At 46.0% G+C, this 24380-nt stretch overlaps 1 protein-coding gene across 6 annotated transcripts in view; it reads right to left on the reverse strand.

Annotated features, from left to right (window-relative positions):
* LOC147888768 (conserved oligomeric Golgi complex component-related / COG complex component-like protein) overlaps positions 1-20929 on the reverse strand; it is a 53408-nt gene extending 32479 nt beyond the window's left edge. For 5 of the 6 annotated variants that reach the window (XR_015543018.1, XR_015543016.1, XR_015543017.1 and 2 more), the window contains exons 1-3: positions 19887-20713; positions 18662-18851; positions 5063-5215 (exon numbers count right to left, since the gene is read on the reverse strand). Coding sequence is in view for 2 of the 6 variants with exons in the window: in XM_087392477.1 (XP_087248603.1) it covers positions 5063-5215; positions 18662-18781 (273 nt within the window). In the remaining 4 variants the exon portion in view is untranslated. Of the gene's footprint in view, positions 1-5062; positions 5216-18661; positions 18852-19886; positions 20714-20851 lie in introns of those variants that run through there. The other variant, XM_087392478.1, reaches the window with a different exon arrangement.
* Between the last annotated feature and the right edge of the window lie 3451 nt (positions 20930-24380).

Below are 24380 nucleotides of genomic sequence, written 5' to 3' on the forward strand. Positions count from 1 at the left end.
CGGGATGTATTGAAGATCATAACTTGGTTTTACCAAGGTTAAGCTCCAAATCATGTGTCTCACAAAAGGTCAAGCAACAAAAGAGTCAAGTAAGATGTTACGCTCAAGTCGAGGTAACATGACCTCGGAAGGATCAGTCGACATTTTCCTTTAGAGGATCAATGTTTGTATTATATTTGTTTGGGCTTCATGTAAGTGATCAAAAAGGAATCAAGGTCAAGGTCCTTGGTGAGGGTGATATGGCACTAGACTAGGTGGATCTAAGGCTAAGGGACCTAAATGCATGAAATGTGCCAAGGGGCAAATGGTTTTAATGATATCCCAAGAGAGGGGTAAATGATGCATTAAGGAAGGACCCTAAAATGAAGACATGTGGCATACTAGATCCATCTAGGGAAATTTGGGGCTTGGTGGAAATTAAGTAAGCAAGAGCTTCACGTAATGAATTAGACAAAAGAAGAGAGAGCTTACGACCACCGAGATCGGCTGGGAGGTGATTCAATGTGCCTGCGCCCGTGATTCAACGTAACAAGCTAGGAGCAAACAAGTTTTCGTGTTATATTTGGTATCAAAGCGCAGATTTGGGATCTTGTCGAGTTGACAGGCTAACATTGAATTGAGGAAGGATTTGGCGACGGACAATATGGAACTGGGATTTTGTCTTATGGGATCAAAGAAAAAAAACTAAGGTGGTAGATTGTTTGCGTCGTCTGGTTCGGGCCATCGGACAGTTCGTTAGTTTGAGTGGACGTCGAGCATCACGGTGGCGCACGCGCTGGTCACGACTTGTTGACTGTTGAGCAGACGAACCTGAAGACAGTGATCGGTAATATCACTGGATCATTCGCTGTATTTGAATTTCGGGGTCCACTTCTCCAGACACACGGCTGAGACATGGAAAAATGCCGCTTTAAAACCGAGGAACCAACAGTTTTTTACAAGTAAAGGGGAGAAGCCAGCAGGCAAAGCCAGCATTTTGGACGGGAGATTTCTAAAACTGACGAGCAGATGCACGAAGCAATTCTATTCCCAAACAAGTCCAAAAGCTGCTTCAATACTCCCTATCGATCATATAGGAACCAAAGCCGAACCATGGATGAAAAGCCTTGAAAGTTTTTTCTAAGTCTCCTGAACGGGCAGCTTTTTTCACCCATTCGTTGCAATGGCCATGTTTGGTTGCTGCCTATGGGTCGATTGCAAAAGAAGTCCATGTGGAAAAGCAATGTATTTTTGAATTGGCTGGCTGCTGCCTTCATACGTAGGGCTCTCTTCATTTGAAGGCGAGATTACTGGAGTTACGACTACCTGCAGAGTTACTGGGTGATCGTAAGAGCTGTGGTGTTTTGGGTCTCCAACGAGGGTGATGTTACATGAATGACAAGGGAGTTTTCTATGCCTTCTAAGTTTACTGGTCTCCGTGTTTGAGTTATTTCGGACTGCAGGAGTTTCCCTAGTATAGGGAAAAGTAGGTTTGGTTACAGTGTGATATATGCCTGGTTAGCTGTAAATTTGGAAGTTGGGCTTTTGATTTGTAAATACAGTTTCAAGCGGTGTTTTATTATTATTCCAAAAAAAAAAAAACCACCCATCGACCTAAATGAAAGTAGAAGAAGAAGCTTCTAGGATGGATCCCGTAGAGTCGGGAGTCCGGCCGACCCCGCAGGTGTCGCGTCCAGCAGGTCATACACTATCTAGCAGAATGGCAATGTTAGAGGATGCCTTGCAACAGATTTTAGTGCAACAGTTACAAGCAAATGCAGGGCAATATGAGCTCAGGAAAATGGTACATAGTATGTCTGCTAGGCCATCCCGTGAAGAGAAAGGTAAATCTTCAATGGAACCGGAGTCCAGTGTTCATACGGTCGAGCCTAAGAGAGCTAAGGTACCTAATATTGCCAATTATAGGCCAGAAAAGTATTCTGGTCGGTATACAGCCTTTAATGATACAGAGTTAATTAAGATGAAAGGGCAAGTAGCTAATCATGATATCATTGTGTTGTTTGACTTAGCGTCAACGCACAATGTAATTAACTCCAAGCTTGTAAAGAGCCTGAAACTAAAGACTAGCCCATCTGACTATGCATATACAGTCAGAATGGCAGATGGAAGTTCAACTGACCACCCGAGATTCAGATCCTCATGCCTGGTGATGACCATTGGCTGGGACAGTTCACCCCCCGTGGCATCCCACTGGTGGTTGCAGGTCGGATGGACGACACCTCTGTTTCCTTCTTCGCGGTTATGGGGGACAGCCGACTCAGGAGAGAGGATGTGCTCATCGACCCCCTACTCCCATAGCAGAGGGTTCGGGTCGTAGGCCTCGTGGGGAAGGTTTGGCGGACCGATCCCAGTATAGAGCAGGATCAGCTGCAGTTATGGCGACTCTGGCTCTAGGAGGGGCGGGCCTTGTCAGAGCTTGATTGGGACCCAAGAGAGTGAAGATGGCCAGAGATTGTGACTGGTCAGGGGCCGACCTCTTTCTTTGCCTACAGCACGACATTGGGCAGGCGAGTTCTCGGGAGGATGCAGAGCCGCCCTCCCACCCAGCGGCCCAGTTGGTATGCTCAGGGTATTCTCCAGGTTATTTTTGCAGGCCTTCTGGAAGGCCTTGTGGGAGAGCTGGCGGCCGCGGAAGATCTCCTACTTCCTTTGGCTTCTCGCCCACAAAGGTCTTCCAGTGGGGAGCTGGTTGCGGCAGATAGGTCAGGATGGACGTTGTCAAATCTGTCATGAGGACGAGGAGTCACCAAAACACTGCCTATGGAGCTGCACTCGCGCCCAAGAAGTGTGGAGGTGGACCTTCAGGATCCTTACTCGCGCAGCACCGGAGTTAGGTTTGATCACTTGGGGCGCGTTCTGCTGGTGCAGCACCGCACCTGGTTTTCATCACTTGTTCGAGGCATGTCCACAGGACCCCACGTTCCTTATCACACAGGGGACGTGGGGGCCGCTCGAGAGCATTCCGCCGCACCTGGTAGAGGTTGGCACAGGATCTCAAGAGAGGCAGCCAGTCTGGGAGATTATTAGCAGCATCGCAGGATGGCACATTTGGACCTCGCGCTGCACGCAGATCCTCGGTGGCACCTCCCTTTCGACTGCCCAAATCATGACTGACATCTGGAGTGAGATTATACACACCCTCAGAGGCCAGTGGGACCAGATACAGGGAGACTCCCGGGCTGGCCGGGAGAAGCGGAGACGTTTCCTCCGTGTTTGGGACACACAGGGCCTCTTCTTCGAGCATACTTCACAGGGCCTTCAGTGGCGCTACTCACCACCTCTCTGGCTGTTCATTCACACTCGCCTGATCCCTCCGTGAGAGAGAGCTTTACTTTTTTGTTACCTTTTGGGCTGCATCCGATTTGTGAACGCAGCCCGTCAGTTGCAAAGCTGACCTCATGTATCTTGTTTTTGAAGTAATATAATTAGCACTGTTTTTTCGGCCAAAAAAAAAGTAATAACCTAAGTCTTAGGGACAAATGAAAGGGCACATATAATGAGCTCGTGTGGTCACATCCCGTCTTCCACTTCTTCTATTGGAGGGAGAATAGAATAGGTTCTAAGCACGTAGTTAGTCAGTCCAAGGTAGGAAAAGATTATAAGATAGGCAAAGAGATACCCAACGTAGAGGTCATGGGATGCCACTACAGCTTTGAAATGCTGCAAGAGCGCCTGGTAAACAGCCATAGAGTCTGAGTTTCTCATCAAAGCAAGCGAAAATGAAGAATCCGAGGAGAAATAGAGAATCTGGTTCATAACAAAGGAAGTAGTGGAGGTGCATGGGATCTGCAGGACTCTGATGTTAAGAGCCTTGCTGGCTCTCTGCTGCTGTTCAAGTATGGAAGCTGAAACAGTGGATTTCACAAGCTGCCATTTCACGACGTCCACCAACCTAGTGGTCTCCTCGATAGCTGACTGCATGTTGGCTATCCTCCTCCACTGTTGGTCCACCACTCAGTGCTAGCTCAACCTAGTGGCATAAATTAATGAGCTCCTTACGGAACTATGTAACCTCATGGCTAAAGTTATGAATGTATCTTGCTGGTCGGTCTCTCGCATGCAAACATGGTGAACCTCCACGAGAATCTTCTCCAGAAGAGCTGTGGGAGCTGAGAGCTGCTGTGGTTGATAGGTGTAGAGGAAGGGCGCGACTGGCTGGTTGTGAGAGGAGGGGAGTCTAGAAGTGGGGCAGGAAGGTCGTGAAAGAACGCTGGGTAAGGGGTATAGGGGCCTTCATTTCAGCAGCCAAGAGGGGGGCACGAGCAGGGAGGTGGAGGAAGAGGGAAGGGAGACAAGGAGTATGGAGGCGTAGGAACGGAGTAAGGAGGCCGTGAGCAAGAGGGAGATGGAAGGCAGAGAGGCGAAGGGAGGGAGCAGGGAGGGGCGAGTATAACAGAAGCATACCTGTTTGTGCTGCTAGCATCTAGTTCACTAAGGTAGGGCTTAGCCTAGAAAAGAAGGGCTATTCTAGGGCGTGGCTATTTTAACAATAGTGGGCTATCTACAGCACAACCCTTGTATTTAGGATTATGCGCTAATTATAGTGGAGCCTGCCTTATAAATACAGGCAGAGGGCTCGGGGTTCTTGGGCAGAGTAGTCTCCCAAGCGTAGACCTGAAGGCTGAGTAGTTCGGCTTCTAGTCGTGAGCTCCTCGGACATAGATGGCTCACTGCTAGAGGCACTATCTCCTGCAGGCAAACTAGACCCCGGCCTCAAATGTCGTTCTTGTATCTCGAACCTATGGCTAGGTGCCCCTAGGTCTCCTCCTTATGGTTTGTGCCACTATGGCTAGGTGCCACTAGGTCTCCTCCTTATGGTTGGTTGCTAACAGGGTACTCTGTCAGTGGAATCCTCGTGTAAGATCCCCGTGCTTGCTTTCTACCCGGTCAGGAGATTGCATGGTCTGGCTATGGAGTAGTGCGGTCAGAATCCTACTCAAAATGGTCACTCTAGGTATTGGACATATCAGCACACAAACACATTATTCAAGTCATTTGAGAGAACCATGTTTAGATAAGTTGACATAAAGAATGCACACAAAATCCCAACAATAATGTGTACCAAAGAGTCCAAATGCTTGTCTACTGATGTCATTTCTTGACCGATGGAGCGTAATGCATCAGCTGCTGTGATGAATGATCTATAGTGCCCAACAGCTACTTCATGCATCTGTCTGCGGATTCTCTCAGCATCAATACGCAGGAGTTCAGGTTCCTGATTTTACCACCCACACCAAGAAAGTCAACAGTCCATTAGACAAAATGGAAATGCTAAGTAGAAAAAAATAAATTCATCCTATACCTAAACATTGAATACCTTAGAAAGTAACAAAGAGCTCAACTTCGCAACCTTGCTATCAACAACAAATAAAAATTTCAACTCCTATCCCGGCATCACCACCTTGCTTGTCTCCTCTCTTCTGAGCCAAGATGGGCTGTCTTCTTAAGACTAGAGATAAAAATCCTCTTGTCATTGGAAGTAAAAAAATTAGAATTTCAAATCAAACCAAACCCTTTTCTTGGACGTGTTTTCAATCATATGACATCCCACACATAGTTGCACGAAACACCGTTTCATGCAACTGAAACGGAAACAGGAAACGGAAAAATGTTGTTTCAAAAACCCTGTTTTGGTAAAAAACTCAGTGCAGGGTTTTAGTCGCACCGCATTGCATTTTGCCTCCCAAATCTCCGCTCTAGCCTCTCCTCTCTCTTGCTCTCCTTCTCTAGCCTCTCCACTCTCCTACCCTCCTCCTACTCCTCTGCTTCTCCTCTCATACTTCTCCTACTCCTCTACTACTACTACTACTACTACTTCTCCTCACCTACTTCAGCCTCTCCATCCTCTTACTCCTCTCCTCATTCTTTTGTTCTCCCTCCTCTCTCTCTCTCCCCATACTCCATCTGGATAATAGTAGATACTATGGATGCTTTTTACTTATGCAGTTAAAAATTGTAATCCGGTTCAGATTGTTGTATCTTATTGATTCTTGAATCATTATTCATGAATGATAGATCATAGAATCGTAGATGTTGAAGCATCATGCATGCTGCGTAAATCAAGAATTAATGGCAAATGCTAAGTAGCATAATTTGTCATTTTAAGCACTATATTGATAGTTGTATTATGTATTTTTACACATAAATTGTACCATATTGCTGTTCCTTGTTCTACCCTTTTAGCTCAGGCCGGAAGCTCTGTTTCCTGCGGTTCTGCCGTTCCATTTCCCCTGTTTCTGTTTCGGCGTGCAGCTATGATCCCACGATATCCCATTGTTGATAGAACAAGACATCCAACAGCACAAGTTTCTGTATTTCTCTGACTAGAAAGCTCATACAACCCCCCAATAACCATCCAAAACAAGAATCCCAAGAGAATCAACACACAAAAGAAAATCTTTTTATCCTATTTATACAGGATCATAAGCCGAGTGCTAGCAAAAGTCTCCACAACCTCTTTGGAGTCATCTTAAGACTGATGTACACATGCCATCACATCAATGTACCAAGAGTCAATGTGCTTAAGAATGCAGATCCAGGGACAGAAATAGCTGCCTAATGTGGACATAAATACAAAATGTACAACCAGTGTAGTAGAAGAGTACTACTGTAAACTACTCGGTGCTTTCTATCAATTCAATCAACGGATTTTGCAGAGGCATTTGAATGAGATGATTGCGAGTTGCCAAACACATATACTTGAACTTAAGAGTTTGCAATTAAGCTGGAATTAAGACTTATACAGCTTAAACACAAAGTGACATCATTGGAGAATGCAATATGATTGAGGGGCCAAGACGGGCCCCCCCCCTTATCCAGGCTCACTTTATTCTTGAAAATGGAGATACAAGACCAAGGTGCAATGCACCTTCCAAACTGATGAACTCAGTGAAAACCTAGGACCTAGATACAAGACTCAAGAGCATATGTACAAGGTAGACAACAAAAAGGAGGACTCCAAGCTCAGGTTTCAGCTCTTGGCTTGCCCAATCCACAAGGAAGAAGCCTGCAACAATCACCACTTACATCCAACATTAGAGACAAACACTAGTTTCTAGAAAGATAGTAGAAACAACATGAAATAGTGCTGTAAATGAGATAAACTTGACAATACAGGCTCCCTTCGTGACTTGGCCTTTTTGTAGATGAAGTCCTTGATGCCTCTGAAGCTACCTTGGGTGAGGAGAGTGTGGAAATGGGGCTGGAATGAGAACAGCTTAGAAAAACAGCCTGTAGGCTAGAGAGAGAAAGCTTTTATGGAGTGATAGCTGTAGAGAGATAGTGCCTATGCTGATCCCAAGGGAGGAGATGTAAGAGAGGAGCTGCTGCTGTTCCAGAGGTGCACAGAAAGGCAGATTTCTGCAAGGGAAATGGGCTGGAACAGTAGAGAGAGAAATTCTGCAGTAGAGAGAGAAAGACTGCAGCAGGAGAGAGAAAGGGGCTGTGGCTGCTCCAGGCTAGGTGAAGGAGAGAGGATGCTGCTGCTGTTCTAGAAGAGCTGAGAGGGGGCAGATTTCTGGAGAGGAGGGGCTGGAACTGTAGAGAGAGAATGTGATGTTGTAGAGAGAGAAAGTGCTGCTGAGGTGAGAGAATGGCCTGTGGAGAAGCTGGCTGCACCCAAGGAGCTGGAGAGGTTTTGCTGCATCATCTAAAAGGAGGGAGAAGAAAAGTGACGAAATTTTCATGTGTGGAATGAAGGGGAGAGGCCTTCTTTTATAGGCTCAGCCCCCCTCCTAGGCCTAGAGTGGAAGGTGGACACTTGTCCCAGATTTTTGGTGGGCTGCAGTCCCAAAGAGGACAGCCCACCACTTGCCCTAAATCTACCAGATTTGGGGCCAAACACTTGGCCTGCATGCCCTGCCACTTGCCATGCATGCTGCCACATGTGTGGGACAGGTGGACTGACCTGCCAGCTCAGATTCCAAGTGGCAGTCTGCCACGTGTCAGCTGCCACGTCACTCCCAAAAACCCTAAAATTTCAAAGTTGTCAGAATTTAATTCTGATCGCACACACGGGTTCCTAACAGCTTAGACTATCTATTGATGTACTCTAAGGTCATAATTGAGCCATACTGAGCTCATTTGTTTGTCGTCTTATCTTGTATCTCCATTACTCTTGGCATGCTACCAGGCCCACACCCAAAGCTTAGGGAACATTCTCTTGAATGGTTCCTAGGTCGGTATGCAATCTGTGCATTTGATTGGTCCCATGTTTGGGTACTCAGGTGGGGTGTGGTTTCTAGATGTCCCTCTCAAAGAGAGGCCATCACTCTTGTGGGCCACTAATGCCCATAACCCCAAGCAAGGGGGTCCACCCTCAAATGCTAGACCTAGTTCCCATTGTCCGTAACTGAACAGAAGGAAAACATTTCATTTCTTAATAAGCATACTATTGAAAAACAAAAAGAAATAGTACCAAGCAAGTGGATACATGTTGAAGCAGGATGACATTCCCTCCGTCTTTCATTCGGTTGTCCGCAACTGAAATGCTTCCTCATAAGCATCCAGGATTTCAGGACACGACTGAAATGTAGCTCTGTCCACCCATTGGGCATCGGTGGATGGGAGCCCTCTGAACTTCAAAAGGTACATTTTGCGAGTCGTGCCTCGACGTCCCATAGTGAAGTTATGCAAAATAATTTGCTCTGGGATCAACAAGATCTCAGTGTCCTCTACTTCAGGTGCATCGTCCAGTGTGGGCTCTTGAGGTGGTTCCCCAATGAAGGGTTTCACCAAGCTTACATGGAAGACATTGTGGATCTTCCAATGCTCTGGAAGTCTCAATCGGACCGAGACATCATTTATTACCTGCAACACCTGAAAAGGACCATAATATCGAAAGGATAGCTTGAAGTAGATGCGCTTTTTGCCCACTTTGGTTTTTAACCGGGCTTTCTCAAATTTCAATAAGACCCATTGGCCTTCTTTCACTGCAAACGCCCTCCGTCTTTTATTTGCAGCTGCTCTTTGTTTCTCCTGTGCCTTTTGAATGGCTACTCGAACCGTGGCATAAGCAGAGTCATAATCCTCCACGAATTGATCAGCGGCAAAGATTTTCTCGTTTGTTTGCATGAGTGGAGTTGGTAAAGATCTACCATATACAATTTCGAAAGGAGCTTTTCCAGTGGAGGAATGAATTGTGTTGTTATAAGCAAACTCCACAAGAGGAAGGAATTTCTCCCAAAAGGTTTGCTGGTCATGCACATAAAATTTCAGCAAATCCAAGAGTGTACTATTCGTAACTTCAGTTTGGCCATCCGTTTGAGGATGAAAAGCTGAGGAGAAACTTAGAAGAGTTCCAAGGTTCTCAAACAAAGCCTGCCAGAAATTACTAGTGAACTTTGAGTCTCTATCTGATACTATAGACTTGGGCATGCCGTGGTGTTTAAAGATGTGTCTAATAAATAAATGGGCAGCTTCAGGTGCCTTGAGATTCTTTCTGCAAGGAATGAAGTGGGCTTGCTTGCTGAATCGATCTACTATCACCCAAATCATGTCATGATTTTGATTGGTCCTGGGAATTCCTGTAATGAAGTCCATGGTGATGTGTTCCCATGGTCTCTCAGGAATGGGTAGGGGCTGAAGTAAACCCTTGGGTTTTCCTCTCTCATACTTAGCTTTTTGACATGCGAGACAAGCTAAAATGTAGGCAGCAGTGTCCTTTTTCATGTTAGGCCAGTAGAAAAATTTATCCATGGCTGAAAAGGTGGCCACAATACCCCTATGACCAGCATAGGGTGGGTTATGGCTTTCCTCCATCACTTTAGATCTAAGCTGCTTTGTGATACATAGTTTGTTCTCCATGAATAAATAGCCATCCCTGATGTGGTAGGCATGATGGGTGCCTCCATCTTTCAAATGTGCCCATGGCTGAGCAAAATCAGCATCTCCCTCATAGAATTCTTTGAGGGCTGTTAGCTCATCATGATAGGGAACTGAAATATGGTGAAGCCGTGGTCTACGAGAAAGGGCATCAGCCACTACATTCTCTTTTCCAGGAGTATATTGTATCTGAAAATGAAATGATTGCAGAAAGGTAGACCATTTCATATGTCTCTCTCTGATCAGAGGTTGAGTTAGAAAATATTTAAGACTTTCATGATCAGTTTTTACAAGAAAATCTATCCCTAAAAGATAATGTTTCCAAAGTTTGAGAGCATGAATTACAGCTAAGAGTTCTTTTTCATAGATATCATAATGAAGTTCAGCATCTCTTAGTCGTCGGCTTTCAAAGGCCACAGCATGACCATCCTGGGTAAGAGAAGCCCCAAGGCAATCGCCACTGGCATCAGCTGCTACTAGGAATGGTTTCCTTAAGTCAGGAATGATAAGTACAGGAGCTGTAGTCAGGGCATGCTTTAGAGCATTAAAAGAGTCCTTTTCTTTTTGGGTCCATCTGAACTTTAGATTTTTCTTAGTGAGATCATGTAGAGGGGCTGCAAGTTCAGCAAAATGCCAAATAAACCTTCGGTAATATGAGCATAGGCCTAGAAAAGACCTTACCTCATGGGCATTCTTCAAGTCAGGCCACTCTACAATTGTCTGTATCTTGGCTGGGTCCATACGGACACCTTCTCGTGAGATAATGTGACCAAGATAGTGAATCTCAGGAAGAAAGAACTCACTTTTCTTCTCATTGATGTAAAGAGCATTTTCAGCTAAGATTTGAAATACAATCTTTAGATGTTCCTTATGCTCTTCCTCATTCTTGCTGAAAATGAGGATGTCATCAAAGAAGACGGCAGTGAACTGTCTATAGTTCTTGAACAACCGTTCCATCAGTCGATTGAACGTGGCTGGGGCATTAGTAAGGCCAAATGGCATTACCATATATTCATATAGCCCAAATGTGGTTCGGAAGGCTGTTTTATGAATGTCCTCAGGTACAACTCGTACCTGATGGTAGCCACTCTTAAGATCTATGCGGCTGAAAATTTCAAATCCTCCTAAACGATCAAAGATATCGTCTATACGAGGAATTGGGAAACGATTCTTAACCGTCTGTTTGTTTAAGGCTCTATAGTCTATGCACATCCTGAAGGTTTTATCCTTCTTTTGGACTAGTAAGACAGGAGAGCAAAAAGAAGAACTACTGGGTTGGATCAATCCCTTGTCCAAGAGTTCTTGGACTTGCTTGAAGATTTCATCTTGTTGAGATTGACTAACTCTATATGGGGGTCTATTTGGAGGTGAAGACCCTGGAACTATGTCAATTTTGTGATCCTCTGGTCTCTCAGGAGGGAGGTGACTAGGAAGTTCCTGAGAGAAGCAACTAGAGAATTCCTGAAGGAAATCTAATCTTTCTTTTGTGAGAGGATCTGACTTTTCTTCACTTGGTTGCTTATCGCGTACAAACACTAGAAAAGAACATACTCCTTTCTTGAGCAAATTGGGAGATCGTGCATGACTTACCATAGGAATGGTGTTTCCTGAAACTCCCGCTGTAATGCTCACATCTCTACCCTTATGTTGGAGGGTTAGAATATTCTTCACATAATCGATTCGGGGGTTGACTTGCTTATGCCAGGGCATGCCGAGAATTACATCTGATCCTTGAAGTGGTGCCACCATGAAGGGTAGATGATCCAAGTACCCCTGGATGTGTACCCGAAGCTTGCCGATGATGGGGTACACCTTCTCTTCTTGGTTCTTGAAGGCTGCAGTTGCCTCCAAGGCTTCTCCTTTATCCTCTGGGGCTATCCCCAAGTTCTGTGCCATCTCATGAGAAATAAAGTTGTGAGTAGCTCCACTATCGAACAAAAACAAAGCGGATTGATCCTTTACCTGACCCCATGTTTTCAACAAACTATGGGTGTCGTTTACAGCTCCCTTTTCCGGAGGTGCTTCCACCTTGTTGACTACCAAAACTGGCTTTTTGAGGGCTGCTTCTTTGTCGCTGTTGTTTTTGGCAGCTTGAGGGCATTCGTAGAAGTTGTGGCCTCGATCGCCACACTTGAAACACCGCCCTTCGGAGTAATACTTTTGCTTCTATTGTGGAGACAGTGAGCTGAAAGTGCGGGCTGCTTTCTTCGAAGGAGGCTGGCTGGCTGACTTTTGCTCTTTTGGTGCGTCCTTTGCTGTCTCCTTACCCTTTTGTTCCTTGGAAGAGGTTCCCTGGGACTTCCGCTTGTTGTTGCTGCCATTCCGCTTGTTGGAGAAAGATTGTTTCTTCTCCACCTTCAAGGCGATGTTGATGGTGTCTTCGAGAGAAGTAGGAGTGGCAATGTCCACCTCATGCTGAACGATATACCGTAGGCCAGCAAAGAACTTCCTTTGCTGCTCTTTTTTATCCTTCCTACTGAATGCTTGAACTTTTAACAAAGTATCCCAAAAACGATCAACATACTCACTGACTTTCTCTTCTTGGCGTTGGCGGAGGATGTCCCACTGCACCATTGTATCTCTCTTAAACTCCTTAGGCAGGAAGTGCCTCATCAAGTTCTTCTTGAAGTGCTTCCAGGTGTGGGCTTGCTGTCCAGTGTTGACCATAGCTGCCCACCAGAGTGAAGCACGGTCTTGCATGTGCAGGACGGCAAACCGGATCTTCGCCTTGTCTTCGTACTCGTCCCCCTCAAAGAAATATTCGAGGTCTCGGATCCAGGCCAGCAAGACCTCGGGCTTGTCCTCTCCCTTGTACTTGGTAAACTTGAAGAGCTTATCTCCAAGAGGTACCTTATGCTTTGCATACCTTCGTCTCCGTGGACGTCTCGAAGGAGATGGACTCCGATGACGCCGTCTACCTCGAGGAGGGGAAGAAGAGGATGATCTTCCCTCCTTGTTGGAGTTGGTGTTGTCCGCACGGCCTCTTCCTTGGGATTGGGGCCCTATGTCATGAGTTCCTGCTTGGCTGCTTTCCAGCACTTGAACCTGTTGAGCAATGTTTGCCAAGAGAGCACTCAACTCATGCAGGTTAGGAGGAGGGTCAGGTCCATTGGCTGCCATGATGACAAGATAACTGAATGAAGGAGAGACTCAACAAGAGAAAGCACAGAGTACAGGACCACTACCTAAGCTCTGATACCAATGTAAACTACTCGGTGCTTTCTATCAATTCAAACAACGGATTTTGAATGAGATGATTGCGAGTTGCCAAACACATATACTTGAACTTAAGAGTTTGCGAGAGATGATTGCGAGTTGCCAAACACATATACTTGAACTTAAGAGTTTGCAATTAAGCTGGAATTAAGACTTATACAGCTTAAACACAAAGTGACATCATTGGAGAATGCAATATGATTGAGGGGCCAAGACGGGCCCCCCCCCTTATCCAGGCTCACTTTATTCTTGAAAATGGAGATACAAGACCAAGGTGCAATGCACCTTCCAAACTGATGAACTCAGTGAAAACCTAGGACCTAGATACAAGACTCAAGAGCATATGTACAAGGTAGACAACAAAAAGGAGGACTCCAAGCTCAGGTTTCAGCTCTTGGCTTGCCCAATCCACAAGGAAGAAGCCTGCAACAATCACCACTTACATCCAACATTAGAGACAAACACTAGTTTCTAGAAAGATAGTAGAAACAACATGAAATAGTGCTGTAAATGAGATAAACTTGACAATACAGGCTCCCTTCGTGACTTGGCCTTTTTGTAGATGAAGTCCTTGATGCCTCTGAAGCTACCTTGGGTGAGGAGAGTGTGGAAATGGGGCTGGAATGAGAACAGCTTAGAAAAACAGCCTGTAGGCTAGAGAGAGAAAGCTTTTATGGAGTGATAGCTGTAGAGAGATAGTGCCTATGCTGATCCCAAGGGAGGAGATGTAAGAGAGGAGCTGCTGCTGTTCCAGAGGTGCACAGAAAGGCAGATTTCTGCAAGGGAAATGGGCAGGAACAGTAGAGAGAGAAATTCTGCAGTAGAGAGAGAAAGACTGCAGCAGGAGAGAGAAAGGGGCTGTGGCTGCTCCAGGCTAGGTGAAGGAGAGAGGATGCTGCTGCTGTTCCAGAAGAGCTGAGAGGGGGCAGATTTCTGGAGAGGAGGGGCTGGAACTGTAGAGAGAGAATGTGCTGTTGTAGAGAGAGAAAGTGCTGCTGAGGTGAGAGAATGGCCTGTGGAGACGCTGGCTGCACCCAAGGAGCTGGAGAGGTTTTGCTGCATCATCTAAAAGGAGGGAGAAGAAAAGTGACGAAATTTTCATGTACGCCACAACCACATCTTCCCGGTGCTTTGAAAGAAGCTAGCAAGATTGCTAAGGGGAGAGGCCTTCTTTTATAGGCTCAGCCCCCCTCCTAGGCCTAGAGTGGAAGGTGGACACTTGTCCCAGATTTTTGGTGGGCTGCAGTCCCAAAGAGGACAGCCCACCACTTGCCCTAAATCTACCAGATTTGGGGCCAAACACTTGGCCTGCATGCCCTGCCACTTGCCATGCATGCTGCCACATGTGTGGGACAGGTGGACTGACCTGCTAGCTCAGATTCCAAGTGGCAGTCTGCCACGTGTCAGCTGCCACGTCACTCCCAAAAACCCTAAAATTTCAAAGTTGTCAGAATTTAATTCTGATCGCACACACGGGTTCCTAACAGCTTAGACTATCTATTGACGTACTCTAAGGTCATAATTGAGCCATACTGAGCTCATTTGTTTGTCGTCTTATCTTGTATCTCCATTACTCTTGGCATGCTGCCAGGCCCACACCCAAAGCTCAGGGAACATTCTCTTGAATGGTTCCTAGGTCGGTATGCAATCTGTGCATTTGATTGGTCCCATGTTTGGGTACTCAGGTGGGGTGTGGTTTCTAGATGTCCCTCTCAAAGAGAGGCCATCACTCTTGTGGGCCACTAATGCCCATAACCCCAAGCAAGGGGGTCCACCCTCAAATGCTAGACCTAGTCCCCATTGTCCGTAACTGAACAGAAGGAAAACATTTCATTTCTTAATAAGCATACTATTGAAAAACAAAAAGAAATAGTACCAAGCAAGTGGATACATGTTGAAGCAGGATGACAACTACCCAGATGTGGACCCCTATGCACAACCAATACTTATTCTCCTACCTCCGGGGCACTCTCAAAACACTCGGCCTGCATACTCCATGATGAGCTTAGGTGGGCCTCGTTGCCGTGCCTTCCAAATACACCTTAAGCTATGTAACAGGGAGATAGCCTAACTCCCTCTCTCTCCTGCTCACAACTATCTGAACTGAAAGAATGATGCTCAAAACACAAGTGCAACTGGTAGAGTGAGTATGAGAATCAGAGGAAGGGAATACAGTGGGCCTCCGAAGAGAGAACATAATAACTAAAACAATGTCTGGCCCTAAGAACTGAATACAATTGTAAGGAACTAAAAGGACTACATACTGTATAAAGGAGATGAACCCTCGCTACAAAAGAGGAACGGAACTACTGTATGGAGGGACCAAACCCTCACTATCCAACTGAGTGTTGAAGGCTAAAAGGGGCTGGTCTGATGCAGAACCCTAACTCTGCTGCTGTCCGAACTGAATCGGGATGGCAAATGGAACTTATGGATGCCTAGGATGGAGGCTAATCTGCTGCTGACTATACTGGGCTTGAACTGCTGCAGATCCCTGTGGAGGCTACTGAGGACTGAAGCCCAAACTGCCTTGGAAGTGGATGAATAATGAGGGCCAAGGGGGCTGCCTTTGTTGGAAAGGTCACCTCCCCATCTGTAAGCCCCCATATGAGGAGAGCATGTGTGGGGTGAACCTAGTGTCTAAGAGAAAGCCACATGGGCAGCATCATGGCTGCCATGAGGGCAGGGATCAGACAAGAAAAGAGAGAGGGAGGGGCTGCCACATGGGCAGCACCTCACAGCCAAGAGAGAAGAAAAGGGGCTGCCACATGGACAGCAAACAGGCTGTCATGTGGGCAGCACAAAGACCAAAGCACTGAGGTGGAGGATCCCTAAAGGAACAGTACGGAACAGCAGCGCCTCTAGTACGAGTGAGTACACGTGGCTGTACAGGACTGGTGCAGGCCCTTGGATGCCTGGACATGACCTAGCAGAAGGCGGAACCAGCAGGTCTCGGAGGCACCTGCATGTGGATTGCTGACGTGAACATGCCACGAGCTGAGGATGTGACATCCCCTTATATTGCAACTCGAACTAGTACATGAAAGTGGTCTCCCAATATGCTGAAGGAGGTGGCCAACCGTGGTATGCCTGGCTTATGAATCCTGATATGAATACTTGGCTCATGAACCCTGATCTGAAGACCTAGAATGCTACTCTGAAGGTACTGAATCCATGGGTCTTCTACTAGCTTCTGGTAAGGATACTTGTTGCGGTGCCATGATCCAGGAAGATGCTCAATGTGATTCTCCTTTGTGCGTATTGGTAATAGGGGCGGAGGAAGATTCGTCGTGAGGGGACATGCACTGCTCAATGTCGTTTGTAGGCACAATTGAAAAGTCACAAAGTCAACACTAGAGGTTCTTACTTACTGTCGTACCGAATAAAGTTGAGCTTCCCATGAAAAGAATATTTGACGGGCTGTTGGACTCTCTCCCTGCCTTCGTCTCCATGTAGTCAGAGTAGAGAAATAAGGAGTTTCCGATCCTGCTCTTCCTTCGCCTCCGAGCGGTATGCTCTTTGAGCTCCCTGGCCTCCTCAGCCTCAGGATCGCGTTCTTCTTTCGCCTCCTGCTGCTCTCTCGCGTTCTCTGGCGGCCTGCTCACGATCGTCCCACATCTCCTGGAGCTGAACCATACAGTTGAGGAGACTCCAGACTGTTGTTGCAATTACATCATAGTCTGCATCATGGGCATCATGGCAGACATCAGAGCCTCTGCAAGATTCTGTGGTAGTAGGGCTTGGGAAGCAAATTCCTCATCCCCACCGGAGTTGGACTTCTCACTTGTATGCATGGTGTCCTTTCCCGATCTTGTCTACACCATAAAACGGTAGGGCTGTTGACCCTCCCTATCTCAGCCTCAGGATCGCGTTCTTCTTTCGCCTCCTAAGCTGCTCTCTCGCGTTCTCTGGCGGCCTGCTCACGATCGTCCCACATCTCCTGGAGCTGAACCATACAGTTGAGGAGACTCCAGACTGTCGTTGCAATTACATCATAGTCTGCATCATGGGCATCATGGCAGACATCAGAGCCTCTGCAAGATTCTGTGGTAGTAGGGCTTGGGAAGCAAATTCCTCATCCCCACCGGAGTTGGACTTCTCACTTGTATGCATGGTGTCCTTTCCCGATCTTGTCTACACCATAAAACGGTAGGGCTGTTGACCCTCCCTATCTCAGAAAGAAACTTTGAAGCTCTCATACCAATTTAACAAGGAGATAGCCTAACTCACTCTCTCTCCTGCTCATTACTATCTGAACCAAAAGGATGATCCACTCAAAACACAAGTCGAACTGTGGAGTGAGTGTGGGAATCAGAGGGAGAGAATAGAATGGGACTCTGAAGAGGGAAAACAATAATTGAGGCCCTGAGGGCTGAATACAACTGTAAAGAACTGAAAGGACTAAATACTGTACGGAGGGGATGAACCCTCACTACAAAAGAGGAACGGAACAACTGTAGAGAGGGACCAAACTCTCACTGCTGAGCTAAGTGCTTAAGGCTAAAAGGGGCTGCTCTTATGCGGAACCCTGACTACTGCTTCTGTCAGGACTGAACCAGGCCAAGAGATGGAACTTGTAGAAGCCCAAGATGGCGGCAGATCTGCTGCTGACTATCCAGGGCCTGAACTGCTGTTGATCCCTGTGGAGGCTGCTGAGGACTAAAGCCCAAATTGCCCTGGAAGTGGATGAATAAAAAGGGCCAAGGGGCTGCCTTTTATAGGCCCCCTAAGCCCTTGGGCCCTAAAACAGGCTGACCACACTGTAATGCCCACCGACCAACCTGTTGCCTGACCCAACTGCTGTTGGGCCCCCTGACTACCACGTGGCACTGCGCCTGATAACGTGACACTGTGCCGGCTGACGTGGCACTTACTCTGTTGTGCGCTGGCTGTAAAGGCTGCCATGGTCGCCCTGGATGACCTGGCTGCCTACGTGGCAACCTGCTGACCTGGCTGCCTACATTGCAGTCCACGTGGACCTGCATCTGTTGACATGGCTGCCTAAATGGCAGCCATGCGTGGACTGTTGACGTGACAATCCACATGGCAGTCCAGCATGCCACGGGCTAAGGATGCCCGTGACAAAGCTATTCTACAAATCTCTGACCTCATAGAGGGCCACATTCTCCAGATACTACCAGTACGACTTTGACCACTCCCTAGACCACCTATATGGTAGCTATCTCGTCTCTGTTAGAGCACATAGATAAGCAACCACACACAGATGTCAAAGCCTTCAATGCCCTCCTTACTACCAATTCGATCCACATTGCAGCCTAGACTCTTTCCCTTGTACAATCAAAAACATAAGAAAGCCACCCGAAGGTCTATACCTCAAAATCGTTGGTATGATGACGAGTGCAAAGCACTTAGGCAACACTAGCACTCTGAAAGGACCAAACAAGGACACCCTAACCAAGAATACACCAAAAAAGTATGTGATTTTGGAGCTTGAAGTAAGACCGATACTCAGCACAAGTTCACTAAGCCATACCAATATATGATGAACCTCAACACAATATGCACCCTTGACATTTAAAACTGAAATAAACGAATAGAAATATAACTAGCAAGGTTATCTCATACAAAACAAGTAAAAAATATGAAATTTTTATTGTAATACCTTTTGCAATCGATCAAGACTGAACGAAAGCAATTCTGAGATGTATGCTTGTTGTGAAGAAGAATTGAGGGACGATGGAAGCACATCCATGTTGCTTGGAAAAGTTACTGATGCTAGCATTGTGTTATGCTCTCAAGGCTTGCAAATGTAGTCTCTTATGCATAAGGAATTAGGCACACAATATGCAATCCTGAAACAAGACAATGAGATTAGTTTGGTTGTGCCATGCCAAAATTCAACACAATATACAATCCTGAAACAAGACAATGAGATTAGTTTGGTTGTGCCATGCCAAAATTCAAATCATGGATTGCAACCCTTTTAAAAAGTGACATTCATAAGCATACTCACAACACGACAAAATTTGCAAACATAACATCATTCCACTACCTCACATCACTCACGTCATGATTCATTTCTTGTACATAATGCCAGCTCACATGCATGAATGTAAAACAGACTAGTTCTAATGGAGGGATTCAACAGTGTAGATGGGGATTTTGGAAGCGTACACTATGTAAAGAGGTTTATACATGTCCATACCAATTGGAAGCCAAAATGGGTCTCTGCCAAAACAAGATTGATAGCAAATTGCATCACTGAAATTTCACGTTGTTGAAATAAACGTGGCATAGGAAAAATTGCATTGTGGATTCTCAAAACTGTGCATCACAATCAACCGCATCCTCGGCACCCAAAAATGGATGTCTTCCCCCTATACAATGCCCATAAATACTTGAACCATAGCTAGAACTAGACCTAGTGCTCTAGCCCTGTTGTAAGCCCTAAGTATGGCACAGGCATAGTAGCACTTACTATCCCAATTATGGGGTAATTTTACAGCTGACAGTAAGGAGTAGACAGGTAAGAGTGAGCAATTGGAGCAGCAAGCAAAACCCTGAGAGGGCCAGCGCACACAAACAGGATCTACCATCCCTCTCTTGGCTGAGACAATCAGCAACAGGCTGAAATCAATTCACGTCATGGCACCTATCTACACGTGGGCCTACTAGACCCCTAGTAGCTATAAAGGGGGGTGCTATACATCCAAACTTGAGAATCGCTTAGGCCCAGACCTAGAGGACTTACCATCACAGGAGCTGGTCTACCAGACCTGAAGCCACATAAAGGCAGAGTCTAAACAGCCAAGTCTACTGATTGACACTGTGGAGCAGAGGTTGGAGCAGAATATCTTTCAAGAAGAAGATCTCGAAGGAAATTTTACCTTGGCTTTATAGAGGCTTGGAAGAGGCAAATTGTAACGCAGGCAGCAGTAAACGATTTCAAATTCCTGTCTCCCTACTTAACCCGAGTGTAAATGAATGAGCCGTTCGATCTGAATCAAGCCCAACTATCAGATCTAAAGGTCACCAGCCATAATTGGATCTGAAAGCAGGCGCAGCTAAAGCGCGCTGAAAAGGAGCTTGCTTTGCTGTCCAACGTGAAAGAAGCTCAAATCTGCCCTTCTCTCTCTCGGTGATTGTGATTCTTAATTGCTATTTCGCCACGGCCGGGCGTTGTTCATACCTCTGCTCTTTCTTTGAGCCTGCGCAAAGCACTGTCGCTTATGATACATAATTCTACGGCTTGGTAGCTCATGCTTGCACACCTAAGGAGTACTTGCCAATGGAATTCTCTACTGGACAAGAATGCAAGTGCTCGCAAGCTCCATTAAGCACATGATTGCACCAATGTTAGGCTGCAAGATCTTTGAGCTGTGCAATATCTCTGCGGGAGCTTTCTCCAAAGGGCAAGCGTGCCAAATGTGGCAAAATCTGGTCAAGCACTCTGCTTTAAGGAAATCGTTCGTAACCAACGGAGCCCTTCCAACCAGATCTTAGATTTCCAACGTTAACTAATTGAAGAGGCTGAAAGCTTGAAGGTTCATCTCCACTTTATTCCGTCTTCAACCAATTACTTTGCAATACTTTGGGACAAACTCATTGCTCCAAACTCATGCATAGATCCATTTCATAGATCGGAATCCAGCATGGTTGAGAGATACAATTCCAATGAACATTCCAAAAAATATGAAATGCCCTGGTTTTTCAAAATGCCTCAACCCAAAGGACAACCAGGTGTGTGAATTGATATTTAATTATTCATCTCGCCTGCCCCACATCCAAACAAGATGAATGATGGTATCATCGCGCCCGAAAATAGCAAAGAAGAACAAAGAACAAGCAATACCCGAAAACGTTGCATCAAAGCACATACATCCTCACCAAGAGAAAGCCTAAAAAGGTGAATTTCATTCATGTGGCCTTCTTGAGGATGTTTATATCCACAACAAGAGGTTTTAACCTTTCATCAACTGTTTGGCAAAATCATGTCCTTCCCTTCATTAAGTGAATAATTTTATGTCTGTTGTAGGTGTTGAATCATTAGATTCACTATAGTGTTATTGTATTGAACCATGGGATACATCTATTGTAGGTGCTGAATCACCGGATTCATTGTATTGAGAGGTGTGCGTGTAAAAACTAAAACTAGATTGTTTGGCCAGCTGGGCTCTTGATGAATACTTCTCTCTTTTGCTATCTTGTTGAGGTTCACATGAGTCACGTTGTCAGAAATGATGCAGAAGATTGATGTTCAATTGCATGCAACCTTTTGTAGAGATTTCGTTATCATCCAGTCCTGCTTGCACTTGATGTTGTTCATGTCGACAGTAAAATGTAGTTTTTCTTTTTTTCGGAGGAAGACAAATTCCTATTCTTTGCACTGTAAGCAAATCTATTGTCATTCCACTTCGAGCGAATGACGGGGAGATGTATTTCAGAAATGTATAAATAATAAATCAAAACCAAATTGAGACAGAAGCATGCAACTGTGACAGGAATAATCCAAGCCCAAAGCTGCATTGCATGTACGACAAAAGTTCTAGCACCATTTGCAACTTCATTGGATCCCTTTTTTCGAAGGCACAAATGTTTATTTTTTGGGTCAAATTATGTTCCTACGCTTTAGGAAATAGTACTTCCATGCTCTAGCCGGATGGGCCTCGAGCGTGTTGTAACCTAATGGACCTACTGTGTTGTGGCTCCTTATGTAGTACTGCTCTAAAGTTCGTGCTTTGTCTACAGTGTCTGTTGTTTCCAAAACTTTGATTTCGAAATTTTCTTTGAAGGGCTTGTAACGTTGCAAGTCCTCTTTCATTTTCGCCGGTGGTTTTTTATTGTGCTGTTTGATCCTCCGCGGTAGGTCCGTCGTGCTCCCTATGTATTTTCTGTTGTTGGGCTTGCACGTGATGCAGTAGACGACGAGGCTCGCACGATTCCCTTGCGTGGGCGCTTCAGTGGAGGCTCCTCCTTCATCTGGAGGCTCACGTCTTTCAATGTCGTACCTACGTAAACACTGACAATTACGTTAGTCATCGAGGTTTTCGGTCTTTTTTTTTTCGTTTGACGTCCATAATAGAATGCATTTATTTACTTGCCTTGGTTTTTCTCTGTTGGCGTTAAAGGATCGTTTCCAATACCGAAGCGCTCCTCGTATAAGTCCTTGTCAAAAATATATGTAAGCTTCTCCATTGTCGTCATCGGGTGCATCGCATCGTGCGTCCCTCCAAATTGTTCCATGAATTGTTCGAGTATAGCCGTTCCTTGATCGCGCGTCGTGTCCCTCAGCAACTCCAAGGATACGTTGTACCCGTAATGCAGCACCTCACACGCATACGCTGTGATCCCTTTCATCTTCGTGTCTAGTAGCTTCTGCCCCTCCAAACTTTGCATCATCCTATCGGTCTCATCGAACTCAATGTCAAGCTCGACAAGGATCTCTTTGAGGAGTCCTGCAGGAGAAGTGCAATCCATGATGAGTTTGTTGTTCTTGCAACTCGTTAATTCTTTTTCTCAATTGTTGCGGTTTTTTTAATTTTGGAAGCATTACGTACCATTTGCGAATCTCAAGCCTCCTGGCTCTCTTTTAGCTGGCAAACGCCTATTGCAGTTGTCAATGAAGTCGCGTAGTTCCGCATACGTGTTGAACCCGTTGATGTAAGCTCCCGAACGTTCTCCTACATTGTTTGCTAGCTGGAATTGCTTTGTGGTTAGGAAGAACCTCCTCTTTGCTGGTGGAGGTTTTGTTGCCTTCGCGTTGCTTTTGTATAGCTCAAATAGCTACTTGCAGGCACGACTTATTACACCGTCTTTTCAAATGAGCTGTCTTTTTAAATCTTCAAGATTTGCGGCACATATTGCGAGGTCGATGTTTTCCGTTATCATTGCCTTCGCCCCCATGCAAATTTTTCCTATCTCGTTGAAGCTTTTGTCCTCCAACCATTCTTTGAGAGCTGGTTCGCTTGCGGCGTTACTGTGTATTTGAACATGCACAATCATCTCAGGAGTGTTGAATTTCTCCACAAGCTCATCGTTGAAGGTAGCGACATCGACTCTGTGCGTGCAAATGATGGTTGTTTCGGCATCGATGAAGTGGCATGCACCTTCCTTGTCGACAATGCACTGCCCCAAATAGTCGGAAATCTCGTCAGTTGTGGGCGTCCTGAGTCTTATGGTATGCAAGAATGCCAGGAACGGCATGTCTAGTGCATGTCGCACCGAGAATTGCATGTGGTACATTTTCGCTTGAGCCCAATGCGCGGAGGACGTGATGTGGCACGGCTCGCAGAGATCCTTGCGGTGTTTGCAAACTGGCGGTAATTGCAACAGGTCACCAAAAATTATGAGCATTTTGTGTCTGAATGGCTCATGCAATGTGCCATTAGTGACATTGACGATTTGTCTTACCACCATCCTTGTTAGCATGGACATCTCGTCAATGATGATCGCGTTGGCTTCCTTGATTGCGAGGTGTTGCTCATCTGTCTCATGGATGTTCAGTGGGTACTGACTACTGCACACAGGGATCTTGAATTGGTAGTGTACAGTGGTTCCAATCCCGCTCAGCCGCGTTGCAACCGCCCCTGTTGATGCACAGAGTATTGTTGTTTTGTTTTGCGCTACTAGATGCGAAACATAGTACCGTATCAAGAAGCTTTTGCTGCTACCTGGTGTTCCACAGACAACGTGCAGCCCCGAGCTTGTTAAAGCTAGGCTTTCGAAGAATCTTTGTTGTTCTACTGTCAATGCGGCATTGGCGACGGTGCGAAACTCGGCCATTTTTTCCAACATCCTCGTGCGTGTTGGCCCTGCGACGGTTTGCTAGTCGATGTTAGGTGCTTCCATTGGGCAGTCTCGGATGATCGCAACCTTTTGCAATATCATATTGATCAACTGGTCTGTGTGGTCAGTCGCTAGCAAGTTCCTTTGCGTGTATTCGGTCACATACATTTCGAGGTCCTCGTTGCTCAATATGAGGCCGCGCATTTGGCATTCGACAAAGTAGGATCCAGCTGTGTTGGCAGGTGATATGAGCTCCGTTTCATTCATGAAGCTGAGTTTTCGCAAGAGCATGTTGTAGAAGTACCCCTCTGGTTGATGTCCAGGGTGGTAGTCAGTGAATCTGACTACTCGCTCACATTTTGCGATCCTGTTGCCTAAGAGGTCAAGACCAACCATTCCACGTTGCATTTCCTTGGGCTTTTGGATCACATATTGCCTATGGTAATCGTAGAATGTGCTACCCTCGATGACGCTCGGTCTCCCATAGTATAAGTCGACCGGGTGAAGGGTGACGTTGTTGTTTCATGAGATGATGCGTTGTCTTAGAGATGGTGGCAAGGAGTCGACATAGTGAACGGTCTCGCTCCTTGTGATTG

The sequence above is a fragment of the Dipteris shenzhenensis genome, chromosome 21 (assembly GCF_047967505.1).
Source record: "Dipteris shenzhenensis isolate YYH24624 ecotype China chromosome 21, Dip_SZ_1.0, whole genome shotgun sequence".
Lineage (NCBI taxonomy): Eukaryota > Viridiplantae > Streptophyta > Polypodiopsida > Gleicheniales > Dipteridaceae > Dipteris > Dipteris shenzhenensis.